The following is a 22,639-nucleotide window of genomic DNA, read 5'->3' on the forward strand; positions in this document are numbered from 1 at the left end:
TATCAAGTAAACCAATTGAATATCATAACAGAATAACAGTAAAACAACTTTGAAACTTTGAAAACCTTTTAACCAAATCATTCAAATACCTGACTGAAAAAAGTAAAAACATATTTTAGATTGTTGTCGGTCATCATATCATATTTAAGTAGATTTAGTAGTTAAGCAATTTAACCATATCAAACATAACCAAAAAATAATTCATCACATGAAACAACAATTTTGACGTGGAAACCCAAATGGAAAAAACCATGGTGGGGTGAATACCCATAGGTATTATGAACTTTTCTAAAGATTTCCCTGTTATGAGCCAAGCTTGTTAAAGATTTTACAAAATTCTTGTTAAGAACAGATCACGTTAGGGACCACCTGATTAAGGGATTGACTATAGTTCCCTATTAGAAGCAATACCCTATTAGGAGTAACCTCAATAGAGGATTTGAAATCCAAGTTAATGGATCCCCTAGTTAGAGGATTTAGATAACACTAAGTTTATTAGAGCTTACCCTATTAGGGGATTTGACTGTTGTAATTGCTAGAGAACAACAGGGGTTTTCTGATCTATTGAATGTCACTACACTTGCTTGTTCAGATCCTTTTCATGCTCTTATCTTCCTTTACACATACTGCGGATACATTATTAGGTTTGTCAACGACTCACTCTTATGCTCAACCAAAAATTGCCAACACTAAAACAAAACAACTCATCGACCTTATAAAAAAACAATAGGTCAGTAACACATCACAAACCTAATATCTAATAGAGATTACAAATAAATCAGTTCATGTATGACCATTGAATTACATAGCATTCACTACACATCATTCAAGACAACCTCGATCGCTCCTTGATCACCACTTCTATAACTCATCACACGATTTCCACTTCATGCAATTAACTTGTTCATTCCCAAGATAAAAACATGTATCTCTATGCACCAAAAATAGTTTGAGACTCTTCTCATATAACATGCATACATGGCATAATTATTACCACTCACCATTTGATCATAAATCACTACAACTGATTCACCAAGCTCCATCTGTTAGGGTTTAGTCTCATCAATAGGTAGGGTTACCGGTTGATCTCTCTATTTCATAAGTAATACTAGTTGCAAAAAAATATCATAACAACATAATTATCGGTTATAATTGACATCAATGACAACATAACATTTCATTAATGCAATCTTCAAGAAAATGCCAACAAACTCTGTAACACTTTCAGCCCTTCAGTATTCAACAAAACAATAAATTCAATATATTTATTAGCTTGGTCAGTCAACAATCCACATCTTTATACAACCTAAATTCACCTCTATAAGATCGGTCAATTGTAGATCATCTCAGGTGGTTTGCATCATTGTCATGCAACGCGATCTGTTCAATTTCCTAGGCTACATATGGATCGTTCATAAAATCAACTTGTACTTTATTATTATCATATTTAGTCAACAATTCAAGTTCCTAGAAGCTTTATTAGTGCACTAACTAAAAATGTTTAACTTTAATTTTGGACTGTAGACTTACAAAATTTGACTAAAGATGCTTGGTCAATGGAGCCATTATGGCAATTCCACGTATCGTGTCATGAGACAACTCATCCATTTACTCTCTTCTCCATCCTTTCTAGTTGTAGGATAGCAGGGAACCTCCTCATGTTCAGTCCTCAATTTACCTTGCAGGGTCTTCCCTATTCCTTATTTCATTTCGCGGGGTGATGGGATACTAAGTTATTCTTCGTTATATCATCATATTGTCTTACATTCAATCTGTATTTGCCACATCATCTATTTTACCTTTTGGGTCACTTGGTCAATTAGAGTCAACTGCCCATGTGGACAAATCAATAATCGAGCTACACCTGTGGTATCAAAACTGCCATCAAAGTCATATGGTCAACATCCACATGGATTCACACATTGCATTGATGTGTTGCACAAATCCAATAATACACATGTTATATGCGTCCAACCTTCATTAGGGTTCGCAGGATACATCACCTTTTTTCAATTTCCTACCCCATGGGACAATTTTCTTCTAATCCTACATGGTGCGGAATAGCAGGATCAACCTTTCACTTTTTTCTTTATCACCCCACAAGACCATCACACATCCAACTTGCATGGTGTGGGATAGTGAGATGCTTCACCCTTTGCTTTGTGTTGCTACCCCGCATGGTCTTCTTACTTCCATCCTACTACTCATGGGATGGTGGGAAACTGCATTCGCATTTCTCTTGTGTTACCCCATAAGACTATATTCTTCTATGGTTCTTGATTGTGGGATAGCGGGGGACACCACTTACCTTGCTTTTCATGTTTCCCTACACGACCGTCACTTTCCACTCAAGCATGTCGTAGGATAGTGGGGCGACAAGCCTATTACATTATTCACATGACTAGCCCATCATGTTATTGACATCTTCGATCACATAGCCACCGTGTTATTAACATCTACAGTCACATAACCATCGTGTTATACACAACTCTAATTGAAATCTTCTATGACTATATGCAAATAACATGATGTGTTATACACAATTGCATGCATAATTTTTCTAAGTTACCAACTCACACGAATGCATTTCCAACTCAATTGCATGTGTCTTCCTTGTCCATTTTCATGTCCCAATGAATCACTTCCTACTTTCCTTCTTGTATTCCCTTGTGTGACTAACACAGTGTGTTATATGATGATGTAGAAACACTTATGCTCTATACCAAACACTTGTTCTACTTGATCTCTATGCCATCATTGGTCACTCACTGATCACCACTGATCACTATAAGTCTCTACATCTCAGTCCAATTAGAACCTCTATCTAGTTAGATCCTTATTGAGATCAATGACAACTTAATCCTGACAGAATTTAGAAATGAAATAATTAAGTTAATTTAAATAATCTTTTAATTGAATACAAGTAAAACAAATGAAAAATAATTTTGAAGCAAAATAGAATATTTATGTATGTAAATAAAAATAGTTTAAGTAATATATTTTATCAATAAATATAATAATTATTAAGTAAATAAAGTAATCAATTTTTTTTATTAGATATATTCAAGAAAACTAATGATTATCAAGATTTTTTTTTTTATCAATAATTGATTTAGCATTATATTAATAATGTAAAATTTGAACTTGGCCCAAATCAGTTGGTGCAAGAGATTAGGGAGCCACCTCTCCAAAGTAGATATGGCCTACAAACTAAGACCCATTTATAGGTCAAGGACATTACAAATTCATTTTTTTTGCAACTTTAGTATGAGATCGAAGAAGCATATTGCAAGAGCCATCATGTTGTAATATTTTACCCTTCTTCCCATGCACGACAGTCCAACCCTTTTCCTCTTCCTCTTCTTCCATCGGTTCCTACAAAATGGTGTGCTGATTTATTTATTTTTTGATCGATAAAGGCAAAGCCAAGTATTTGATATTAAAGAGAAATTTTTCCAAATACAAAATTTAGCTAAAGTTAATCCTTTCAGTCATCCTTGTAATTGAATTCAAGAATAGGACTTAACCCTAATCAAACATTTAATCTCTCTCAAAAAACTCAGAGTAATTCATCTTTAACATAGCAGAGTTAAAGTTTCTACTACAGACCTCTTATATTTAGCAAATTTCTTGAAAGCTATACATAAATTTGTATCAAAAAAGAACCAAAAACACATATCTTTATTTAATCACACATAGAGTCATTTAGTTGAAGCACATCCTTGACCTCTGCAATGACCACAACCACCAACTCGACCCCTATCATGGGCACTCCCGTGATCGAGACAACCCTCAACGCCATTCGACAGCTCTGTTGGCTCTTCTCTACTTGGGTAAGGAGAATCATTGGTTTTCATAGCAGTGAGGAAATCGTTCAAGATGGAAAAATATTTGAACACAATCTCCTTATTTGGGTTCTGAGTTTTGTCTGTTAGAACTCTCCATTTTAAATAGTTCATTGCCAAAGCAATAATCTTCCTATGACTCATTAGGGTTAGCCCCTTAAGGTCGAGAAGAAAAGGGTAAAAATTTATGGTGTCATCAAGCTCATTTATTGCGTCAAGATCCCTAGGCCTCATAATTCTGGAACCGAGCAAGGCATATTTTAATAACCATGTCTAAACCCCCTAGAAATTCAGGTTCAAATAAATTTGATGCAAGTGCTCTACTCTCAAATTTAGAGAATCTCACATCCAGAAGAGAGGAAACAAATCTAGAATAAATTTGCATATTGTCCCTATAGTACTATGTGCAGGAAAAGTGGTGCAATGAAACGAAAAATATGATTTGAAAACTAATACACACACCAATGGGACTCTTGGTGCAAGTTATGGAGTTATATTGAATAACTCAAACGTCCCAAGGGATGTTCCATTGTTCTCTATCTCACAGGACCCCTCAAGCCAATGCCTTTGCTCTTAGATCACTGAGCAAAGTGACTTAGGGATGACAACCATGAGAATGAGGGATATTTATCAATCTAGCATGAATGCAATCCTAGTTATGCATGATACTAAAACTAACATGATTTAAACTAGCATAGATATGATAATAAGATGAAATGGTTAGTAAAAACTATCCTAACATGCTATGCTAGTCTAATATGATAATTCTATGGTAATTAGAAATGATTCTAAAAATGCTTATTTAGATGATTTCTATTCAAAGAGAGGCTAAATGCTTGATTAAAATGATTTTAGATTAGATGCTTAATAAAATGTCTATAAGTTTGATACTAAAGACTTGGATATGAAAATGAGAGAAGGAGGGCTCTATTTATATGAAAAACAGGGCAATGGATGGTTAAGATTGAATAATCTCAACAAGGGTCAGGATTGAAAGTTATCAACCCAGGTTTACAATTCTCACCAATGAAATGGTGACAATTGTCAAAAAAAGACTACTTGAGAGGAGATGTAAGAAGCATTAAATGCTTGAGAAGACCTTATGGTTACCTTAGAAGGTAAGGGTTAAGGTTAGGCTAAGGTTCTCCATTGGATAAAGCTTTTAACCAATGGATAAATTCTTGTGCAAGGGTTAAAGGGATAACTATGGTCAAAGCAATGAATGCTTGATGAAACCCTTGGGTTAGGTGAGGGTTGAGTTAGAGAGAAAGTCTCTAATCATGCAAGAGGGTTGAGTTAACCATTAATGTTTTGGAAGAATTTCAAGGTTAACTTGTTGGAGACTTAAAGCCTTTAAAGGTTTTTAAAGACTTTGAGGGTTTGAGAATGACTTCCCTTTGCTTAGGGATGTGAGAATATTTAAGAGATGAATTAGGCTAAATTAGAAGTGATTAGAAGAATCTAGAAGGGGGGTTAGAGAGGCAAGTGAGAGATGTAGGAGAATGCAAGTGGATGGAGGGTAATTTTAATTAAAATAAATTACTTTATTTCAACTAAAATAGATGCAACTTGCATAAGTACAAGTGGGGGATTTAAATAAATAAATTATGTTTATTTATTTGCAATGAACAATTTAATTAAATGTAAATTTAATTAAAAGGGGAGAAAGGGAAATTAATTAAATAAAGTGATTTATTTAATTAAAGTCTATGAAAGGCTTAGGTGAATTTAATTAAATAAATTGAATAACTTATTTAGTCAATTAGATGAATGTGAATAATTTAATTAAACATAATTTAATTAAATAGAGGAACGAAGTTTAAAATGAATATTAAATATTCACTTAGGAAAGTGGTCATTTTTATACATCTACAAATGCTCCCTTAAATGGTGTGCTGATTTTTCTATTGATATTATTAATAAATGGTGTGTTGATTTTCATAAATAGGAAAATCTGTTTTTCAGATCCTGAAAATTGACAATCTGATTTTGCATATTCACACCTCCTTCCTCGGACTCAACATCTTTGCTACATCCTTCCTCCCTAAAAAAAACCATGCCTCCTCCTAGCTTCCTTTTGCCCTAGATTTGTTATTTTCCTATGCTATCTATCGTGTGTTTCCCAAAGCTCTCCGCCTTAGCACATAAAAATCCCTATTGCATGCCCTTATCCAACTACCTACTTGCATCCTCCTTGTGCGTTTACACCCTAGGCGATTATTCCTTACAATTAGATGGTGGAACAACATGGCTTTGCATTGCCCATCACTGCTAGAGGACACCACCTTTGCAAAAGAAGGTCTCTCAATCTAGACAAATGCTCCAGATCCTTCAAAATGATGTCTCCACTACAAACTCGCACCCAATCTTCTTAAGTTTGCAAAAACTATAACAACCGCAATAGATGAAAATGATTCCATTAAAATATTTTAAGACTTATTAAATAGTTATTAAGTTAATTTTTAAAAAAATTAAAATTAAAAAAAAAATTAAAATTAAAAAAAAAATTAAAATATTTTTTTTAAAAATAGTTTTGAAACAAAATAGAATAATTGTATATATGAATTAAAAACGATTTTATGAATTTAAAAAAAATAGTATAAAGAGTATTGATATCTTGACACTGAACAGCTGTTTTATTTGGGAGAAAACCAGAAATCCAAAAATAATGAATGAAGGGCGCGGTGCTGATACCGACGCCAAATAATAAGAACAAACCGACAGAAAGAAAAAATTGACGACGGTAACAAAAAAAACCTGACGGAAAGGATGGGATGGTTGTAGGTGGTGCCATCTTCTTACCCGCCTATCTTTGATTCTTCAACTCACCTCATCTTTTTAACATAACCGTTCAGCTTAATTATTATTATTTTATATGTCATATTCCACATTACAAATCTTGTTGGACAAGCCCAAACGGCATTGCAATTAGAACATGGATTGAATCTTGATATTGTTATTCTATATCTATATTTGCTTACTCCAGATTTAGTAGTTTTCCAAGATTAATGGCAGTGGTAGACAAAAGATAAGAGAAAATCAGATAGCAGCAATGGCAATCACAAGGTTAATGGCTGGAGCATCCGCAACAGACAGGCTGTCTGCATTATCTGATGATGTTCTCTTAGATCATATTTTCACAAAGATTTCTTACACAGATGTTGTACGTTCCTCCATCCTCTCTAAGAGATGGCGACTCTTGTGGAGGAAAACGCCCATCCTCAAGATTTGTCGCAAGGACTTTGAGAAAGAAAAAGATGACATGAGGGTACACGCCATAATTAACAATGCCCTGCTACACGTCGATGCTCGTCTTCTCCATTTGAATCTTGGAGTCGCCTTCAATGACCCCAAGGCTGTCGACATCAACACTTGGATTCGACTTGCAGCTGAAAAACAGGTGGAACGCATGGAGCTACACATCTCTTATAGACATCCACATACGACCATGGTGGAGCTTGGAGACTCTGTTTTTAGGTGTGAAAACCTCACTGCCCTACTACTGAAACGCATCAATCTTCCCATGATACCCAATAATTTTGGGGTTTTCCGATCCCTAAAAACACTTTATTGCTTGGGTATTTTGAATTTGGATGATGTCATGTTTGAGCAATTCATGGCCATCTGCCCACATCTCCGAAATTTGGGGATCAGCTGTTGTAAGGCGTTGAGAAACTTGAATATACGTTCTTCAAATCTCAGGTACCTACAACTATCACTTCTAAGCCCTGATTTATCATTGCAGATGGCTTGTCCCCGATTGACAGAAATCAGACTCACGGATTGGGGGACATCCCCGGGGCTTAAATTACTACAAGGAATTTCAAGATCAGAGTCTATTAAACGTATTACTCTTCTAAATCATAATACCGGCAATGCCATTAATCCAGGAATTCCTAGTATTACTGTTCTTAACAGTTTTCCTCGGCTTGAAGAGTTGACAATCCATGGCCAATGTTTCCAGGTTAGTATTTTGTACATTGAAGTTAATCAACGACTGGTATATTATCTTCTTGCCCTTTTGTATTTGTGGAACAATATCATTTCTTTCAAATTCTTGAATATAGGAATCGACCCACATTATGCTTGATGCAGGAGATGATATCAGATGAGATTCCAGTAGCAGGATTGACACTGCAAAATTTGAAGATGGTGCGTGCCCACATTGGTCCAGACAAGGATGGACAGGCAGTGACATTTTTGGGTTTTCTCCTCAGAAATAGTCCATTAAGTGTAACAAGGGTTTTTCTGCCTGAGCGCTGCCCTAGGATCATGCAAATTAAATTGCAAGATTTGGAAAAGGAGTTCTCAAAATCAAGATTGTCCACTGTCACAAGAAGATGGTCGATGTATCCAAATGAAGTTTGCAAATTTTGTTAAAAAAACGTTGAATATTAGTAACAGGCTCGCTGAATCTGGATAACAGTTTCTATTTTTTTTAGCGAATTTATTTTTATGAAAGTATAGTAGATGAAACAACCATTTTCTCCATATTCTGTTCAAAGACTTTTCAGTATTCCATGTCAAGATTACTAACTGTTTTTAAAACAGATGTACATTCTTCGGAAAAAAGAGATGGTTATGTTATTTGGATTTGCCATATTCTGTTGTAATTTCTACTTTCATTTGAACTTTTGATACAATATGCAATCCTTCTTTAGTGATCCTTGTTAACTGATATTATATGTTTTAAAAAAAATTATCATTGTTTTCTTGAATTTTGAACAGTTCATAAGAAAAATATTCAGCAAATATATATTTTATATTATCACAAGAGTAGTGTAGCAAACTGAGCGGTGGATTTCATGCAAAAATATAGATCAAGAAGGCTTTGGAGAGTGTTTGGATTTCAGTGTTTCTGATTTCATAGCTGTAAGAATGAATTTAATATATTTATATAAATCTCCTCTCCTCACCAATGCAAAACTTATTCCGCTCAGTTTACGTTCGTCTTATCTACCGGCAGAACGCAGAAAAAAAAATGATACTAAATGAGGGTCAAGCAGTTTGATTTGCCGGCTTCTCCATTTCCAAATAATAATTTAGGTTTTCTTTAATTTGATATTTTTTTTTAATAAAATTCTACTCTATAATAGTTTGATCTCATATTGATAATAGTTCTTTCAATACATTTAATCTAATACATTTTAATCATTACTATATATTAAATAATAAATAAATATATTAATATTATAATATTTTTTCATAAATTTAAGAATTGAAGATCTGGAATATTATAAATGATTATAAATATAATTTTTTGTTTTTAAGCATATTTTGAAGATTACTTTGAATATTTTTTAATATCAATTAAATTTTATTATTACCCTAGTTTTTTTTTTAATATCAATTTAAGAATTAAAAGTTATCTTGAATCTTTTTAAATAACAATTTAGAAATTTAAGATTTCTGTTTTAGAATATAAATATCTTTAATATTAGATTTTTGAGATTATAAATCATTTTTTCTTTTTTAGAATAAATATCTTGAATATCTAATTACAAATTCAAGATTTATGATTTGTGTGCAACTTTTTGTAATTTATAATGTATCTCATTTTAAGAATGAGATTTGAGTTGTAATATTTTAAAAACTTGAATATGCAGTTTTCCAGTCTCGTGTACCTAAATATCTTATTCCCCATTACAAATGTTCTTGCACACACCCAACGGTAAAGAAACAGCATTAAACAAAAATGTTACTCCCTAGAATCGCAGAGATGTCGTACGCTTTTCACTGTGATGGCGAATCTTATGGAGTAAAATACCCTTTCTCAATTTTTATTGCCAAGATTTTGAAAAACGTAATAATTAGCAATGCTCTGTCTCACCTGGATGCTCGTATTCGCTGCTTAGACCTTCAAATCGCCTTGGATGATACCAAGACTGCCGATTTGATAGAAATAGTGTTACTATCAACAAATATATAAAGACCACAAGATAATGTTGTAACCAAGATAGAAGCTAAGTACCATTCTCTACAGTGCAAAGAGGACATAAAACTATCATCATAAGTTCAGAAAATTTAAGTTCAATGTAAAAAAAATACTAACCTGGAAACATTGGCCATCGATTATCAGCACTTACTACCGAAGAGTAGGAATTCTGGCATTGACGACATTCAATGATATATCTGAGCTTAAAATTCCTTGATATAAGTATATGAGATTGGAAGAACGTATAAGCAATTCGTAGTTGTGAGGGTTTGGAAAACTTGAATATACATGCTCCCAAACTCAGGTACCTATATCTAAGATTTTCAAGCGCTAATAATTGTATAGTTCTGTAGATCAAATCAATAGCAGTCACTGGTAGAGATTAATCCTTGGCTTCTGCAATAACAATATTACCTTGTGGTCTTTATAGATTTTGTTGGTAGGTGATGCTTCAGTCTCACTGCCCCTAACTCAATAACAACCAGTTCTATTTTTAGTCTATCATTGCTATGCCTGGTTTGACAACTAGTTTGCATTAGTTTATTTTTAGATTTGTCAGTTATGAAGAGATGTCCATGCAGATGACAGTTAAGTTTTTTCAAGTTGCTATTAACTGAAGAATGAAGTATCATTCAACATAGTTTATACAGAAAAGGCTGAAGACATGCATTGCATGGTGGCCTCACAACGGTGGATATTCTAGGCTTATCTTTAGTTTTTAGTAGTTTTCGGTGGATTCCAACTGCAGTTACTACCGTTAGGCTTAATAATCTGCATCGTGCAGAATAGAATCTGAATGTAAAAAGAAAAAATCTGATTTGAAAATTTCAAGAGCCAATTATGTTGAAGTGTCATTTGAAGAAATCAAGCACTCCACATTCTTTGCATGCAATCTTGAAAAGGAACCTCAAATAGATTTGTGTTTCCTAGAGAGTGGCTTCTCAAATCATATGATAGGTAAATCTGATTTTTTTTTCAATTTAGATGACTTTGTTAAAAGTCAAGTTAAATTTGGTGATGATAAAAAGGTTTATGTAATGGGAAGACCAAAGAGGTACTCTAGCATCAACAACTAAGCAAGGTGATACTATTTAATTCCTAATACTTTGCATGTGCTAAAGTTAGAGCATAATGTAGTATTGGGCAGCTTCTAGAAAAAAATTATATGGTTGTGTTTGAAGATATGTGTTGCAAAATTTCTAACCATCATCTTATAGAAAAGGTTTATATGACAGAAAATAGGCATTTTCCTCTCACATTGGGTTCTACTAGGATGCATGCTCTCAAAGCAACCATAGATTATTCATGTTTATAGCACCAACAATATGGGCATCAAAATTTTCAAGGACTAAGTTGGCTTCAGAGGAAGAACATGGTGAGAGGACTCCCTTCAATTCAGGCAAAACAAGAAGTGTGCTTAGGGTTTGCACTTGGCAAGTAGCGTCGAGATATCTTCCTAGTGAACAAATCATGGAGGGAAAAAGCTCCAATAGAGCTTGTGCGTGCTGACATTTGTGGTGACATTGAAGAGGAATCTTTGAGTAAGAATCTCTAATTTTTGACATTTATGGATGATTTCTCATGCCACACCTAGGTTTATTTTCTCAAGCAGAAATCAAAAGCTTCTGCATACTTCAAGGACTTTAAGGCTTTGGTAGAGAAGAAAAGTAGGTATTCTCTCAAAATATATAGAACATATAGAGGGCGATAATTTAATTCTAAAGACTTTTCTAGTTTTTGTAGAACTAATGGGATCAAAAGACAACTTATTGTAGCCTATACCCCCCAGCATAATGAGGTTTTCATAAGGAAGAATCGTACCATTATGGAGATGACATGAAGCATGCTACAGTACAAAAATATTCCTAATTGCTATTGGGGAGTAATAGTAGCCACCACAATATATATCTTGAATAGAAGCCCTACAATGTTGGTTAAAAATATGACTCCAAAGGAAGCTTGGAGTGGTCACAAGCCTTTATTGGCTCACTTTCAAGTATTTGGTTGTCCAGCTTATGCTCATGTTCTAGATCAAACAAGGAGAAACTTGGATGAAAAATATCATTTTTGCATATTTGTGGGGTATTGTGATGCTACAAAAGGGTACAAATTCTACAATCCTAACAGAAAGAAATGGATCATTAGTCAAGATGTGGTTTTTGATGAAGGGGGAGTTTGGCAATGGAAGAAAGATGATCAACAAACCACACTACTTGTCATGGGTATTGAAGATGATCGAGCCACTCCTCTTCCCAAAAGTTCAAGTCGAAGTTCTAGCTCTAGTTCTAGCTCAAGCATGAGACTTCCAAGCTCTAGTCCACCAGATTCTCTAGATAATTCATCATCAGGTAATAGATCGAGTTTAGAATCTAGTCCAAGCCCTTTTTGAAAGGTACAAAGATTGAATGACATTTATCAAAGGATTTTAATTATCGATACCATTGTCAATTTTTCCTTGTTTAATTCAATTCAAGTCGAGCCTTCTATGTATAAAGAAGCAATTAAAGAAAAAGTGTGGATTGATGTTTTTTTATCACGGAAAAAGCAAGTTTTGAAGGGACCCCAAAACCCTTTATATCAGATTACATAAGATAGATCAATTAAATCCTCATCATAATTAAACTGACAGACAAAACCCCATAGGACCGAGAGACAACAAAAATAAACAAAAAAGATCGCTCAGCCTACAAGGACAACAAAAAAAATAGCAAACTACCAACACAAACCCAATAACAAAGAGAAAATCAACCCAAATTTTTAAGGTTTACGCAAGATTAGCACTAACTTGATGCATCTTCTTAGCAACATTATTCAATTCCAAGATATCCTAGGGCACTTCAATGAATTTATTCTTTGGGTAGCTCGAGTACACTTTTCTAGAGGACCCGAATCTTCCCCATTAGCAATCATATCCTTGTCCACATCCACCGCAGTCCTTTCCATATAGTTTTCTCCATCTTGCTAGCCATGGTAGACATAGTTTCAACAAAAACCTTGACAATTTTCTGACTTCTTTCCATAATACCCGGAGGGTAGCCTTGCACTTGGCAATTCTAGCCTCCATGTTCACAATTTTTTTTATCAAAAATCTCCTTGACTCTTTGGGTGGCTTCCATTTTTTTAGCCAGACAATTAGTCATGACTTGTTTTTTGCTTTCAGTCTAAAGAGAACCCATCAAAACCCCCTCAACCACCTCTTTAATAGTACCAGCATGATGAGAACTAACAACAACATGCAACATATCTCCAACACTCACATTAGCTTAAATAAATTCCATCTTGGAAGATAAGGGCTGGTGCTTGAGATTAATGCTCTTAATATTATAAAATGCCCACCTGAAAAGATGGAAAATGTCCAAAGAGTTGTTCTTGGCAATGTTGAGTACATCAAATGGGATCTCCTATTTGGGATGAAAATCCTATGGAGTAAAATCCACCGATTCCTGGGAATTATGTTCAAATCCATGGGAGGAAGAGGATGCCTCAACATTGTGAGTTTGGTCCAAGGAATCTTGTTCATCGGAGCTCTCTGAAACCTTCAAAGTGGCCTTTCAAGGTTTACCCTTAGGCCATTTTCTCAAACCCTTACCACCAACATCAAGGGACCCCTTACTAACTTTCATAGAAACCACCTTAATCCCAGTTCTAGTTGTTTTGTTGCTATGGGGGACAAAATCCTCATCATTACTACCAGTCTCCTAACCTTTAGATTACGAGTTCTCACTATCATCAATCTCTTCAACAATAACGAGAGAGAGCTTGCAAGGATTTTCAAAATCCCTAGCTTTCAAATTCTCAAAGATAAGAGAGATTAAACCTTGGTGTAAAACCAAATTAACATGGGGTTTCTCCTTAAAATCAGCTATGCTAGCACTCAATAAAGACAACAGATAAAATAAAAAAGACATTTTCTCATTGTGATGAAAATGTTTTGGTGAACCTACCATCCAATGTAAAAAAATCCATAATTGCCTTCAGAAGCCCCCTCCAAATGGACTTAATCTATTTTGGCTCAAACTGGGTCTTATTAGATTTCACCAAGCGTTCGTTCTCCTTCTCTTTCTTGGCGAATCTTTTCATAGCAGCATCAAAGATTTTTATATCTCTGTAAAATTTAATCCCCTTCATAGACAAACCCGTCACTTCGACAATGAGTTCCTCATTAATCTCTATCACCCTCCCAAACAAATGCACCTTACCATCCTTCCACTCCTTCACAAATTTCCTAGTAACACTCTGGTTATGCCAATGCAGTTTCTCTTGGAATGGCACCGCTCCCCCCTTCTACAATCTATGCCAAGTGGTCGGGTTCATCTTCTTGTTAGCACAATTAGTTAGTTCCACCCTACATCTCTGACCCCACATAGTCTTAAAACTTGACACAATAGCAACAATATTCAATAAAATAGTCGACGACAAAAAAACCAGCGCCAACTTCTAAAACAAGTAATACCCATAAAGCGTGCATGGTCTAGTTGTCATAATTATAAGTGAAGGCATTCAGACCAACTTCAAGCCAAAACATGACAACAAAATTAAACACTTTCATAATAAAAAATAGTAGGAATCTCCTTATATCTACCATGTGTTCGATTTTGCATGAGAAAGGATCAAACCTCATAGTCCAGTGTGTCTTCATTAAACCAAGCCTTCCTAGTATTAAGCCTAACCATCATGTTAGCGAAAAAGTCCGCTACACACTTATCCTCTCTATAGTTATGGGAAATGTAAGACTCTTAAAAGGTATTGATAATATTTATAGAAGCTTTAATAATATTCTCAATAGTCCATGAAGGCATACTTTCCCCCCTTAGGAATTGAATAATGTTATTGGAATCATCCTCAATCCACATGTTCCTGCATCGTAATTGTTTAGCAATTTGCAAATTTTGGAGGGTGCCCATGGCATTAGCAAGGTGGTTGGTCTAGGTACCCATGAGGAGTGCCACCACTACAATACACAGGTATGGATTGATGTTATGAATGAAGGGATGCATGCAATTGAAAAAAATAATACATGGGAGTTAGTGCAACTTTCTAAGGGAAAACAAGCAATTGGTGCGAAATGGATATACAAGGTTAAGTATCATGCTAAGTATCATACAAGATTATTCGAAAAGATTATCTTGGCTATTGTTGCACAACACAAGTGGCTAGTTTATTAGGTGGATGTGAAATAAGCCTTCTTGAATGGTTATATTGATGAGGAGGTCTATGTGGACCAACCTATTAGCTATGATATTATAGGTAAAGAAAGTTTTGTTTACAAGTTGAAGAAAACACTCTATGGCTTGAAGCAAGCTCCATGTGCATGATATGCAAGGATTGACAATTATTTCTTGATGAAAGGCTTCCATAAAAGTCCCTCTGAGCCAACTCTTTATGTCCAATGTTTGGGTAATGATATTCTTATTGTTTGTCACTATATGGATGATCTTATTTATATAGGTAATAAAACATCTCTCATTGAGAAATTTCAAGCTGAAATGAAGAATTTGAGATGTCATATTTAGGCCTCATGCATTATTTTCTTGGTGTGGAGGTGCGAAAAAACTTTGAAGGTATATCTATTTCTCAATCCAAGTATGTAGCTGATTTATTCAAGAGGTTTAGAATGACATCATGCACTTAGCCAGTTTATATAGAAGTTTGGATGGGAGTCTCATGTACCTCACTACTACTAGAATTGATATCATGTATGATGTGAGCCTTATCTCTCGATTCATGCTAGATCTACATCAAACTCATTGGTGAACTATGAAAAGGATCCTCTCGTATGTGAGTGGTACATAAAATTTCAGCATTTATTACTCTCCTAATGACAAGTCTGAGCTCATTGGTTACACAGATTCAGATTGGGTTGGTTCAGTTGATGATGTAAATTCCTCTTCTAGTTATGTTTTCTCACTTGGTTTTGGAGCTATTTCATTGAGTATTAAGAAAAAGGAAACCATGGCTCTCTCTTCCGTAGAAGCATAGTACATCGCATCAATCATAGCTAGTTGTCAAGCCATTTGGATACACAAGATCCTAGAAGATCTTCATTTGGTTCAAGAATATCTAACCACTATTTTTTGTGATAACAACAGTACAATTTCTATGACAAAAAATCCAAACTCTCATGCATGCACTAAACACATTGAGATATGCCACCATTTCATTCATGATTTAGTTCAAGAAAAGAAAGTGGAATTTCAATTGTATCCTATATCCAAGCAAGTTGCAGATATTTTTACCAAAACCCTTCCTACAACCAATTTTGTTGAGTTAAGTGTGAGATTCTGCGCGAAGCGAGAACCGAGCCAAGATCTGATGTCGGTCGTAGATCACATGCAACTCCTCACGCAACAGATGATCAAAGATCAAAATAGATGAATGAAGATAATTTTGATATGAGAGAGAAATAGAGACAAAGAAGATAATTTGGAGAAGACTCTCACCAAGCTATCACTTCAATAACTTGACTGGTGAAGGTGAGAGTATAGTGCTTATTATATAGAAAAATATAAGCATATACATCCAAGGGGTGCATTAACTCCTATTCCCCATAAAAAGTGGGAGGTTTTACCTTCTTGGTAAATACCAAAACATGTGGCATAACCTCCTTACATGAAGACAAAAAAGGAGTTGAGAAAGTTGGCACATAAGGCCAAAAGAGGGTGTGAAACCCAACTACCCCATAACCCACTTAGGAAATGACAAAATAGTGGTTATGAGAGGTGGCACAACAAGCCAAAAGAGGGTGTGTAACTCAACTACCCATGTGAGGTGGAGAGTTACACATGTAGCTAAAGTATTTTACCACGTGTCCTCATATAAACCACTCCTATTAACCTAAGCAAGATTAAATAATATATGTGTAGGAAAAATAAATATCCACTAACATAAGGAAAATAGAAAACCTACACTAACACCCCCCCTTAAGCATAGCTTAGGTGGGTGAAAATATGGGTCCCAACAAATGCAACCATGTTAGGTACCCATGTACATAGATAGCCCCCCCAAAAGAAGAAGCCCCCCAGAGGAATAGCCCTCCCTAAATAAGGAGAGAAAGAAAGAAAGAAAGAAGGACTAAGAAGTCCCTCTTGAAGTAGACACCTATCGTATCCCAAGTAGAGATCGCAAATGAGGGAACTTGCTTTCGGTGAAGGGTTTGGTGAAGATGTCCGCAGTTTGCTCCATTGTAGAACAATACTTAAGATCAATGATGCCTTCCTAAATGAGCTCCCGAATATAGTGCATATGTATCTCAATGTGTTTCGTCCTCTGGTGATGAACTGGATTTCTTGAGATCTATATAACACTTTGATTATCACAAAAGATGATAGTAGGCTTCCTAACTGGAATACCAAACTCAGTGAGAATATTCTAAAGCCAAATAGCCTCAATGGTGGCATTAACTGCCCCTCGATACTCAGCCTCTGTTGATGAAAGAGCAATTGCAGACTGCTTCTTACTCGACCAACAAACTAGACTAGAACCAAGTGAGAAGCAATACCCTGAAGTGGATTTGCGATCTTGAGAATCACCCGCCCAATCTGAATCCATAAATCCCACCAAGTCAATATCCATGCCTGCTGCATACTGAATTCCATAATTGTGAGTACCCTGAATGTAGTGGAGAATCCGCTTAGCTACTTTCCAATGCAACTCATGTGGCTCCTGCATGAATCTAGAGACCATGCCCACCACATATGAAATGTCAGGTCTCGTATGAGTCAAGTAGATGAGGCTCCCAACAATTTGTCGATATAAAGTGCTATCAACCAAGGGTGGAGAGCACTTAGCCTCAAGTTTGACCCCAGACAAAAAAGGAGTAGGTGCAGGCTTACAATCAGCCATGCAAAATCTAGAGAGCATATCGTGTGCATACTTGGGTTGTCCAAGGAAGATGCTTGAAGAAGATTGAGTAATCTCAATTCCCAAGAAGTAATGTAGAAGACCCAAGTTTGACATCAGAAATCTATCATGTAGAGCAGTTTTCACTACCTTGATGGTGGATGAGTGACTCCCTATGATCAACAAGTCATCAACATAGAGAACTAGAAATGTGAGAGTATCATCCTGGTGTAGAATGTAGACATTCGGATAAGAATGGCATCGAGTAAAACCAACTATCAGAAGGAAGGAGTCCATCTTGGCATACCAAGCTCGAGGAGCTTGTTTGAGGCCATAGAGAGACTTTCGAAGTCGACACACAAGTGAAGGATCTTGAACAAACCCTTGTGGCTGCTCCATGTAGATTTCCTCCTAAAGGTCACCATGAAGAAATGCACTCTTGACATCCATCTGATGAACTTCCCAATGATGGGTTGCAGCAATAGCAAGGACAAACCGGATGGAATTCATCTTAGCAACTGGAGAAAAAGTCTCAGAGTAATCAACCCCTGGAACTTGGGAAAAGCCTTTTGCTACCAAGCAAGCCTTATACTTATCAACCGACCCATCTGCTGCAAATTTTGTTTGATAGATCCACTTGCATCGAACAAGTTTTCTTCCCTTAGGAAGAGGAAATAAATCCCACGTGTGATTCCTTTCCAAGGAATTAAACTCTTCTTGCATTGCAGCATCCCATTCGGGAACACCTGTAGCTTCTCGAAAAGACTGTGGATCAGAAGATGAAGCAATGAAGAGTTGTGGAGCTTGCTGAAATTGTGACCTAGTTCTTCTAGAATCTGATGGATCACCAAGCCAATCTTCTGTTGACTCAAAAGTTTGTCAAGCCCAAAGAGGCACTGAAGCTAGAGAGTTTGGGGGAGAATCATCAACCTCTGAAGGATGACTACGAGAAGAATGTGAATCCTCACCATCACTGTCACCATCTGAAGTGGAGGAAGAAGACTCCTCCATAGGATTAGGAGGATTAAGATCCTCAGATGAACTGTCATCATCATGCAATGTCTCCAATGTGATAGTGGATGGAGAAGTGGTATGAGAAGAAATAGAAGAACTCTCCTCAAAACGAACACTCCTCTCAATGAACAACTCATGTGTAGAGGGATGGAGAAGTCTATACCCTTTAACATCATCTAGATACCCAACAAATATGCATGGCTTGCTCTGCGGATCCATAGCCTTGCATTTCTCTGCTAGAATGTGGGCCCATGCAAGAGAACCAAACACTCTAAAATGCTTAACTGTAGGTTTTCGACCGGTCCAAGCTTGAAAAGGAGTTACCCCCTTCACAGCTTTATGAGGAACTCGGTTCTGGATGTAACATGCACAATTGATGGCCTTTGCCCAATACTGAGGTGCCAAAGACTTGGAGTGAATCATGCAATTTTCCATCTCCTTCAAGGACCTATTCTTCCATTCTGCGACACCATTCTGCTAAGGACTGTGTGGAACTGTGTGATGCATGTTGATACCTTCTGAAGCACAAAATTGTTCAAATTGATTATTAACATATTCACTCCCATTATCTGTACGCAGAATCTTGATGAACTTCCGAGATTGTTTCTCTACAAAAACTTTGAAATCTAGAAAATTCTCAAATACCTCAGACTTTTGTTTGAGAAAGTAAACCCATGTAAATCTAGAAAAGTCATTAATAAATGTTAAGACATATCTAGCCCTGCTGAAAGATGGTTGTGGAAATGGTCCTGCCAAGTCACTATGTACTAGCTCCAATAGCTGTGGAGCTCTCCATGCTTTTCCTTCATCATACTTCTCCTCAGGATGCTTACCAAGAATACATCCCTGGAAAACTCCATCAGAAAATCGAATAGAAGGCAACCCTGAAACCATGTCTTGTTTACTTATTTGTTGCAAGTAACGATTGTTCAAGTGGCCAAATCGTTGATGCCACAAACAACTAATCTCATTTGCATGAGTGAGTAAAACTGTCGAAGGAAAGTTAGGAACAAAGTGAGAAAACTGATCTAATCTGGATTGATGATCTACTTTTCCCACAGCAATAGTAGACCCATTATGCATTTCACTGATTACCACTATATCTGGTATGAACTCAACTCGCTTGCTAGAACTAGTGTGAGTGATCTAATAAACAGATAGGAGATTAGTTGATAAAGATGAAACACAAAGGACATCCTTAAATGTTCCTTCGCCCACATCAACAGACCCTCTCCCATGCACTTCAATAGGAGTGTCATCACCCATTAGTATGGAAGGCATAGAACATGGCTCTAAAGAGGTGAAATCATCTTTTGAAGAAGCCATGTGGTGCGAAGCACCCAAGTCAATCATCCAAGAATTGGGTTGTGAAGCAACAGGAACTAGGGCCTTACCCTTTCCTTTCCCTTTACTCTTATCTGCATCCTTAGAAGATCCTTTTGATGAACTCTGTTTGACTGAATCAGGCACTTTGATATTATTCTTTTCAAGAAGATTTGAAAGGTGATCAATTTGTTTCTTTAAACACTTATGTTCATCATGACCAGGCCTCTTACAATAAGAACACTTGACCTTCTCCTTCTTAGGTTGTTCACCTCTTGATGAAGAGGTCTGATTATTTGCTTTTGAAGTAGCAGATTTTTTATCTTTTTTCTTCTCTCCTTGGTTCTTTTGTTTCTTATCTTGCTTACTAGACACTTTTTGTTCTTTTGTGCCTTGATTTACAACTAAGGCATGTGACTTAGAGGGTTTTATTGTACCCATTTGAACCAATTTGTCTTGCTCCCTAGTGAGTTTTACAGCAAATTCATCCAAAGAAGGCATTTTGAATGTGGTACCTAGGGCACATTTTGTAGAATAGAATGTAGAAACAAACACTGAATACTTAGGACCAAGCTTAGAAAGAATACTCAAGATCAGTTGCTTATCATCTTTTTTAGTTCCACACCATTCCAACTGCAATCTTACAGACTTAAGTTTAGTGAAGAAGTCTTGTATAGTATCAAAATTGGTTGGATTCAACCCTATGAGTTCATTCTCTAACTGATGACCTCTTAGCTCATCCTGCTTACCAAAGAGGTTTTCCCAAGTGGTCCACACTGCATTTGGTGTAGTGGTAGATTCAATGTGAAAAAGAAGGTCTGGAGAGACTGACATACATAGAGTACCAAAAGCTTCATCACATTTATTAAACCATTTAATCTTTTCTCCAGCATCTTGAGATTCAATTTCAAGTCCCATAGTAACACGATGATATCCATGTCTTTTCAGATATATTATCATCTTAGATTTTCATTCAAAATAATTATATGGTGTTAAAAGTGGAACTATAGATGCATCCATGATAGTAGAAAAGAATATTGCAAAGAATCAGGAAAAGTGTAAGAAAGAAGGCACAAGAGACACCCCTCCAAAATATTACAAGGTTGACACTTTATAATGAGTGCATTTACAAGGTTTTTTATCAGATTATAATTCTTTTAAGAAACCAATAGAGATTTTAAATACAAATAATTTGAGATAAGATCTGAAACAAATTAGCCTTATAACTACTTAATTTATCTCAATACCTTTCCAACAACTATTAGTTTTTGAAAAACAGAGTTGTGAGGAGAAAGATATGACTAGTTGAAGAGAAAAAGAAGCAACTGATACAACCTTTAATATCTAATAGAAAAAAGCAAAAAAAATCAATAAGACCTATAATACTGGAGAGTGCTCATTTTCATCTTTCCATCAAGTATTTGTATGCAAAAATCTGACACCTGAGGCAAAAGTTGTGCAACTTTTAAGAAATGTTGCTGAATTTCCCTGATAGAAAATTGGCTTAGGCCCTATTCAAGCTCAATTTCTGCATAATTTATTAATTTTCTGAAAATACCATCCGAAACCCAAAAATTTTTCGATGCTAGGAAGAAAACCCAGAAATCATTTTTTGTGAAAGTGAACAAAAGTTGGAACACTAAAGCCGAAATGAAACAGCTTCGATAAAAATAATTTACTCTGATTTTTTTACTGTGTCCTCCAAACTCTGATTTTGGTGAAGTAAAAGTCACCTTTGACTTTGTCAAGACTTATGGACACTCTAGAAATTCCTATTAAGCTTCCAATATTACCACAAAGCTGCAATCACCCAAATCTTACAAGAACAAATACATATATACCAGATTTAACTAGAAGCTATTTTCCTTTAAACTGTTTTGATTCTCCAGATCAAACGAGAATGCAAGAGTAGAGCATACTTAGTTTTCAAGGAAAATATTAGCTATATAAAAGTCTAAAATCCCTCAAATAAAAAAAAACAAAACGATGAGCTATACTAGACATTAAACTCTGATACCATGTGAGATTCTGGGAGAAGCGAGAACCGAGCCAAGATCTGATGTCGGTCGTAGATCACATGCAACTCATCATGCAACAAATGATCAAAGATCAAAATAGCTGAATTAAGATAATTTTGATATGAGAGAGAAATAGAGACAAAGAAGAGAATTTGGAGAAGACTCTCACCAAGCTATCACTTCAATAACTTGACTAGTGAAGGTGAGAGTATAGTGCTTATTATATAGAAAAATATAAGCATATACATCCAAGGGGTGCATTAACTCTTATTCCCCATAAAAAGTGGGAGGTTTTACCTTCTTGGTAAATGCCAAAACATGTGGCATAACCTCCTTACATGAAGACAAAAAGAAGTTGAGAAAGTTGGCACATAAGGCCAAAAGAGGGTGTGAAACCCAACTAACCCATAACCCACTTAGGAAATGACAAAATAGTGGTATGAAAGGTGGCACAACAAGCCAAAAGAGGGTGTGTAACTCAACTACCCATGTGAGGTGGAGAGTTACACATGTAGTTGAATTCTTTCACCACGTGTCCTCATATAAACCACTCCTTTTAACCTAAGCAAGCTTAAATAATATATGTGTAGGAAAAATAAATATCCCCTAACATAAGGAAAATAAAAAACCTACACTAACATTAAGGACTCAGTTGGGCCTCATCC

At 35.8% G+C, this 22,639-nt stretch overlaps 1 protein-coding gene across 1 annotated transcript; it reads left to right on the forward strand.

The window, feature by feature from the left end:
* Positions 1-6,682: 6,682 nt before the first annotated feature.
* On the forward strand, positions 6,683-8,432 carry LOC131070882 (putative FBD-associated F-box protein At5g56440). Its single transcript, XM_058006543.2, has 2 exons — positions 6,683-7,809; positions 7,941-8,432. Exons 1-2 carry the CDS (start codon positions 6,898-6,900, stop codon positions 8,223-8,225), a joined length of 1,197 nt encoding a protein of 398 aa, XP_057862526.1. The 5' UTR covers positions 6,683-6,897; the 3' UTR covers positions 8,226-8,432.
* Positions 8,433-22,639: the final 14,207 nt, after the last annotated feature.

The sequence above is a fragment of the Cryptomeria japonica genome, chromosome 9, assembly GCF_030272615.1.
Source record: "Cryptomeria japonica chromosome 9, Sugi_1.0, whole genome shotgun sequence".
In the NCBI taxonomy this organism is placed as follows: domain Eukaryota; kingdom Viridiplantae; phylum Streptophyta; class Pinopsida; order Cupressales; family Cupressaceae; genus Cryptomeria; species Cryptomeria japonica.